At 36.2% G+C, this 7,904-nt stretch overlaps 1 protein-coding gene across 1 annotated transcript in view; it reads left to right on the forward strand.

Annotated features, from left to right (window-relative positions):
• LOC102029347 (contactin-associated protein-like 3) overlaps positions 1–5,974 on the forward strand; it is a gene marked incomplete at its 5' end in the record, with an annotated part of 54,958 nt that extends 48,984 nt beyond the window's left edge. The window contains 3 exon segments of the mRNA XM_013510107.1: positions 1–78; positions 180–251; positions 2,572–5,974. Of these exon segments, the coding sequence (XP_013365561.1) occupies positions 1–78; positions 180–251; positions 2,572–2,693 (272 nt within the window).
• Positions 5,975–7,904: the final 1,930 nt, after the last annotated feature.

The raw sequence follows: 7,904 nt of genomic DNA on the forward strand, positions 1-7,904 counted from the left end.
CGGGGTCCCGCTGCGCGGCGGGGCCTGCGACCGGCCAGGGAGCGCGGGGACTGGCGCCCCGGATTGCGGGCGGCGCAGGTGCGTGTCCCCTGTCCCCTGTCCCGTCCCGCCCGTGACTGGGAACGACTCCCCAGCGCCCTTTCCTCCTGACCTCTGCCGCTGCGCCCTTCTCCCCCTAGGTCACTCAAGACCAGCAGAGGAGGGCGAGCCCTTCCCTCGCGCGGCGCGAAGTGACTCGGGGGTCATCGGAGGTAACAGAGCTGCACCTTTACCCCTTCCGACGAGAATGAGTGTCCTAGAGAAACGCACCGAGAACCAGCACTCAGTGAGACTGAAGGGTGCTCCTGCGTGTCCGGTTTCAGAGTTGATGTTTCCTAATGTCTGCTTTCTTGGAGATAAAGAGTCCCTCTAAAACATGCTTCCTAATGAAAAGTTCTTAATTCAGAAATATTCCCTAGGATATAGGGGGTATTTGTATAAGTCCTGAATGGCTCTTTGGGCAGAGCTACAAGTAATTACACTCGAAACAGTGCAAACCTAAGCTGTGATGGTGATAACATGATTTCTGACACTTTAGAAAAATGAAAGTGATAGTTTGCACAGTTTAAATGCTTCCCTGGGCAATATTTCATTTTTAAAGTACCCATAACATTATTATCTTCAATGTACAGTTCAGCGTCTCTGTGCACATTCGCAATTTGTACAGCACTAGCCACTGTATATTTCACTTTTAATTGTACTTTAGAAAAAATTAATCTGATAGGCTATTTCTTGATTATTTCAAATTGGAGGAAAGTAAAATTAAACGCAATCTAAGTATATTTTTTGGTGATGAAAAGAGTGGGTTTTTTGCCCCTGAAATAAAATTTACTGTGTCGGTATAAAAAAATGAGTTTACTTTTCCTCATTAATTAGTGGATTATTGAAATATTGTTTAGTTTATAGTTCTTTAGACTCTCTAATTGTATATATAAAAGCAAACTTTTCCCTCCAAGGAGATAAAAATAATACAAACATTATAAAGTCTTGAACAATTTTTTAGTATATTAATGTCTTTAACACTCTCTGAATTATTTTCTTTCTTTTAAATCAATGAGATAATAAAAAATACATAACCCATTGAACAAATATTTTAAACAGTTTTCTTTGGGAATATGGTGAATAACATTTATCTAAAAGGAATAGTTTTGTGTTAGATTTTAAAGCAAATCTAAACCTCAATAAATCCTGCATTTATTGGAGAAGATTTTTCATTGCAATGCAAAAGCAGTTTCCATATGCACAGCGCTTTCAGAACAGGTTCCCACATTCCACAAGTTTTCTCATAGTGCCAGAGTTAGCACATGGCCTTCCATGAGCTGGAGTAGTGGGCAAGTTGGTAACAGAACAGAACATCTTATCTTTGAGATATTATGGCTTTTCATCAAATATCACTGGCAAGACTTACTAAGTGCAGGGATATATTGCTGAGGAACTAAGTTCTAGTCCTGTCTTCTGTCTCCCTAATAAAGCCATATCCAGTCCTGAAAGGGGGAGGAAAGAAGGCATGAGTGGAAGGAAGGCCTCCCCTGAGCCTACTGGAAGGCAGTTTTCAGTTTTCCAGGGCTCACCAGCTGGATAAAAGTCAACACCTTTGTGAATTATCCTAAATTTATTATGTGGACAGCTAAAGCTTGCCTTTGTACATATTCACTTGGTTGTACATAGATTTGACACCCATTCTCCATCCACCTGATTGCTTTAACAAACAGCTTTCTGTGGAAGTTCTAGTGATCTGGCTGAATTAAATTCTACATTTAGAAGATCCTGGCACCCAGGGTTTCTCCTCAGTCATCCTGGTTTATTGACTTTGTGTGCAGCTGGGCTTGAGAATCACTGGCATAGGCACTGGTATCTATGTTTTACGTGTACAACCTGGGTCTTTCAAGTAACCCACATTCCTCGTAAATGAAATTAATAAATATCCCTCCAATATATTTGGCAACAAGAACTGATTACATGTGTGTTACACTACTGCATTTCAAAAGAATATCATCATAAGAGGATTTTAGTTCTGAGGGTGTAGCTCAGTGGTAGAGTGCTTACCTAGTACATGAAAGGCCCTGGGTTCCAGACCCAGCAACTGCAAATAAAGAAAATATTTTAAAACAAATTTAACAAGATGTACTCAGTTATTCTAGAACTAACATTTAGTGTACAATGGTGCTAAATACCCTATACTTTTAAAGTAATTTAAAACTTTTCACCTGTTAGCTGGAGGATGCACGTGGACTTAGACACTTGTATGTGTGCTTCAAATCTGAAAGCATTTGTTGAAATTCAATCATACCTTCAGGGAAAATGCCTACCATGGTAATATCTGAAGATTGTAGTAGCTCTATAATAAATATTATAAAACCATGTAGCCTTAAAATTCATGAGTTTATGAATGATTCCAACTTATGACAGTGCTAGATGGTTGGTTTATTTTAATGTAACTTATTAAGTAGTGATGTTAGCAAAGGCTCTAGTTGGAGTAAGAGTCACCATTTGTATTCTGACTTTATGCTTTTGTATTCTCTTTCCCTCTAGGTGTGATAGCAGTTGTGATATTTATTCTGCTCTGCATCTCTGCTCTAGCCATACACATTTATCAACAAAGAAAATTACACAAAGAAAGTGAGTCAAAGGTCTCAAAAAATGAGGAGTGCTAGGACTGCTCTGGAAGATGAGCTCAATATCAAACCACAGTGGAAGTCAGAAAGACTGTCTTCTGATTGGCAGCTGTGACTGACCCGCCATGAATGTGTTTGCCAGTACTGTTCCTGCCATCACAGGAAGTGGCAATGCCATCAATTTGCTGAAGACCTGCAGCCTCAGAGAGTTCCAGAGGCCCCTGCTTACCTCTGTGAGACAAGTCCTCCATTACCAATCCACACACCAGGGAATCAAGGAGGGTCATGAATCACTGCTGAGCAGGTCCCACACTTTGAATGCTCTCTTCTGAAACACAGGTTTAATTTGTGTAGTAATTGTGGCCTTTCACTGAGAAAAATGGCCACGAAGCTCTGGTCCTACTTTCTTAAAAATGGAACAGAACTTTTGTTCACGTTTAAAGACAAAGTTCAACTCTAATGTTTTTTGTTACTTGGAAACTTACCTGAGATTCCTTTATTGCTCCCTTGGTGATATTTTAAAAAGGAAATGCTTCTTAGATCACTGTCACTGGTGTTTCCATTGTTCTGGAGTCCAGCACCAAGCGGCGTACCAAAAATTAAAGAGCAGTTCTACTTTCCCTATCTAATGGTCAGTACAGTGCAATAGAGGTCTGGATATGTTATTACTTTTGGTGTATTGCTTTTTCTAATCAACTGTTTTTAATCATTTTGATAAATTTTAACGTTGAAATTAATATCAAATGTTAAGTATAAAATTTTAATATTAAATTTTGTAATGGGACAGAAAATTGATGGATATCAAGGTCCATAAAGGATGTCTGGAGAGTCTACCTATTTTTCTTTGTAATTTGTAGTTAGTATAATTTTTGTAAATTGTGATTATGTTTTTAACTAAATTAACCAGATATAAACACTACTTCTTATATTGAAAGAGGTATCCTTTAGTGATACCTATATCTTAATGAAACATTAATTTATCTCCCCAATATTGTTAGCTTTTCTGTATCATCTTATATTTTTTTCTGAAGGTTGTTCCCAATGCCTGTGATTTCCTGTGACTATATTGTACAGACTACCTTCAGTTTCTGAGGAAAATTAGCTCCAGTTCCTTTTCTAAATTTTGAATTGTTCTAGGCACTAATATCATTGTATAGTCTAATCTTATCTAATTGCTTTTGAAATATAAACTGAGGCTCCTCACCCCAAGGAAGCACAGCATTATGCTAAATCTATATTATGGTAAATCTGCTATTAAGCACAGGTTTATGATCATAGGGCTAAATTCTTTTAAATAGGCCAAATTGAATATATGAAATTAACTGAAGCATGTCTCATTAACGTTTACACAAACACTAAAATAGCAGATGATTGGAGTTAAATTTCTTGGGACAGTTCCAGGAACTAATATTGAGGTAGAGGTTAGTTGATAATTGAATTGAACTACCAGTCAGCCTCAGTGAACTAATTATATAAAAACAAGATGCTACTTTCCACAACCCAGACACAAACTGCCTACCAAAGACTAACTAGATCATGTAGATTTTCACATCAGAGCAAATTGGAACTATACTAATCTAACATTACTACTACAGAACTAAATTGTCATCTTCCTAATTGTGTTGTTTTTGAAAGATTCAGGATTTGTGCTCTCTGTCTTAAGTCTACTCCCAGCAAACAATATCTTCTCAGAATACTTCATGTCTACTGATGTTTCGGTGAATGATGAAGGATTATTATTTCTACTATATTATTCTCCTCATGTAATAATGTATGTGGGATATACCTTAATGAATGATGTTTTTTGCTTTTTCTCAAAGATTTATGCAGGTTGGGGAAGTATTCAACAAAGATATAGTACATTTTATTAGTCAGTGTATGCATCATGTAACCACTGACACTTTTACAGACATTTATTTTATTTCACAGAAGATTTTGGTAGCTGGAGTTTTATAGAATTATAAAGAATGTAGCACCACAGTCCATGGTTCTAAAATAGCACTTAAGAAAATGCCCAACTTGTCCAAATTTTCTAGAAAGACAGCAAAATGGAAGCACCAAATTGCATTTGATGCTTGATCTACAATCTTCTGTACTGATTTATAGACTTTATCTTTTTATTTGAAACTAAATTAATTTTTGGTGAAAAAAAATATTTTAAGGGAAATTGTGTAAAATTTAAATCACAAAAATATGTGTTCTTGCTAATTTATACAAAGTGTGCAGATGAGTATATCTGTACTGATTTGTGCATTATTTTACACTTGTATATTTGTGATTATTAAGATCTGTTTACCTTTTTATGATCTGATATTTATAAGGCAGTAAATTATTCCTTCTAATTATTAAATAAAAATGAAAAAATATAAATGTTTACTGATTGCTAGAAGTAAAATTTGTGTGAGTGTATATATCCAAACTTTTGTGAGAGAGAAACCATCTAACAGTCAACTTGATGCTGTCATTGGCACAACATGGCTCGAATTAGAAAATATTATGCCGAGTGAAAGAAGCCGAACACTAGAAGCCAGTACTGCATTTTCTCAGTTATATGTGGAATCTAAAACAGCTGAGCTCACAGAAATGAAGAATGGAATAGTGATTACCAATGGCTGGAGTAGGGAAGGAAGGAGAAATGGTAATAAAGCACAGAACCTCAGCTGTGAGGAACAAGTTTGATTTTCTTTACTTTTTATTTATTGACTTTTCAGATCTACTCACTCTGGTGACTACCAGTTAGTTATAACTGAGTACTATTTTCTTGTGGCTGGGAGGATGGATTTCAAGTGCTCTTATCACAAAAATGTCCGATATTTTAAGTGATGAGTATGTTGATGGGCTTGGTTTGACATATTTCAAATCAAAATATGATTCATTGATTGTTTAACATACTATCTCATTGTTCAATTTGGGACAAGTTGGGCATTTTCTTAAGTGCTATTTTAGCAATTATGTTTAAGAGAAGATACCAACTTTTGTTATAAAATATTATTCCAAAAATCACAAGGTTTTTCTACTGATAAAACATCAAATAACATATAGTTGAAAGCTTTCTCTTCCTCACATGGCTCCTAATGGGTGTAACTCAAGCTATGACCCTTTCTGACATGTTATTGCAATAGCCATCAATAGGCTTTAAATTAATGTACTTGAGTGGAAATGCAGGTGATATTTAATTAACAAGGTTAAAGCTGCTGTTGCTAAGTCTAGGGTTTATCATGCCTTAATTATATTGTTAGAGAAATATGGTAAAGAAATGCTTGCTGTTCTCTTCTACTGATAACATGTTTTATTGCGTATAAATTCGTCATGGCCTAAAATTATAGTTTTACATTTTATTGTTATTTTATTTTTGTTAAATCTGAGTGTATTAATCAGTTTCCCACTGCTGGATAAAATACCTGGTAGCTCCAACTTAAAGGATGAGAGGTTTATTTGGTTCATGTTTCCAAGGGCTCAATGCATGGTGAGGTGGCTACAAAGAAGGAACATCATAGTGGAAGGGTGTGGCAACGTAAAGCTGGTTAGTTCATGGCAGCCAGGAAGCAAAACAGCGGAACAGTACCAGAGAGGAGGGGGCCAGGGACCAGATATAATACCCAAGATCACACCTCCATGACTCACCTGGACCAACTCAGAAGTGCACTTTATCAACTCCTGGGCAATTCCTAAGCCAATCAAGTTGATAATTAGACTTACACAAAAGATACCATTTGTTCTATGAACACAAAGGTACATATTTACTGCTTTTTGAATTATACAAATTTATACCTTAGCTTGTATTACTAACATTTAAGAAAGGTCTTAAAATCAGGCATGGTGGTGCACACCTGTAATCTCAGACTTTGGAGGCTGAGGCAGGAGGATCGCCATGAGTTCTAGGCCAACCTAGGCTACAAAGTGAGCCCAGCCTGAACTGCATAGTTAAATTCTATCTCAAAAAAACAAACAAACAAACAAAAAAAAAAAAAAAACAAGCAAGAAAGGTCTTAAAATAATGCTATATGATATATAACATTATACCACTAATATCACATTTTAACTCTTTAAAAAACTGATAAGGTAAAATACCTAATTATTTCTATTTTTCCAACCACACTAAAGCTTTGATAAAATGTTATAAAATAATTTTAAGCAAAATAGATTTGAATGTAAATCTTAACATTTCTATTCCCAAAATTTACTGGTTGTCTTTCTTCCATAATCTGTAGTGAGTGAACACAACAGCTAAATTTTACTTTTCTTCCAAATCTTTAAGAAATGATTCATATACAGTCTGTGTGTGTGTGTGTGTGTGTGTGTGTGTGTGTGTGTGATTTTATTTCAATTCTGGTCAAGATGAGATAATAGCATAGTTATAAGCCTCATACCAGCATAAAGAGCATAAAGTAATCTCAAATCAGACAAAATACACACTATAATTGAACATCAGGCTTTGAAGGTGATCCCTGAAAGAGTGCAAAGAGATGAGATAGATATGTGCTATGATCGTCCCACTTTTAGCTTGAGAGAGTTTTTAGACAACAGTGCAAGGAGTGGGATACCTAGGGATAGGCTAGCAGATCTCAGAGCTGAGATGCTACTGAGAGTTCACTGCAGGGTAAGGGCCAAAGAAGAAAAGGCCTCACATACAGCAAGCTTTAGGGATCCTAAGAGCCTCCCTTTACTACCCAGCAAAGTACTGAACAGCACATGTGTGTGAAGAAACAACTGAATCCACTCAATTAGAACAGCACTTATCAGCCTCTAAAAATATTACTGACCACCTTACAGAGTTTTTAAGATGTTTTCTTTCCCACTCACCCCTTTATGTCATTTTAATACTACAGATTCTCTGCCATTTCCTTAGTACTATATCTGTGCTTTATACATAAGTGTATATTCATTCTTTCCTTCCACAAACTAATTTTGCCTATTGGGGCTCGATTCCCTGCTTGAGAAGTCATGATTAGAAGCAGTGGAGTAGTCTTTGCACAAGGTAAGAGATTAGATTGGCTGCCATCATCTCTCCTGGAAACCCTAACATTTCACAGGATTCTGGGTAGAGTACTCATAAGGATTTGTCTTATATTACACACTGGTATATATTTTTGATAATTACAGCTTTGAAAATGTAAAAAAAACTTTTTTCTTATCCTCTACGCAGTTGATGGATATAGAGATAGAAATAAAGATAGAGAAATACAGATAAAGACAGAGATAAATTGAACACATGGAGAAAAGGAAAATATTTGTCAAAATGTACTATCG

This window comes from Chinchilla lanigera, unplaced genomic scaffold, assembly GCF_000276665.1.
Source record: "Chinchilla lanigera isolate Chin_1 unplaced genomic scaffold, ChiLan1.0 scaffold00205, whole genome shotgun sequence".
In the NCBI taxonomy this organism is placed as follows: Eukaryota; Metazoa; Chordata; class Mammalia; order Rodentia; family Chinchillidae; genus Chinchilla; species Chinchilla lanigera.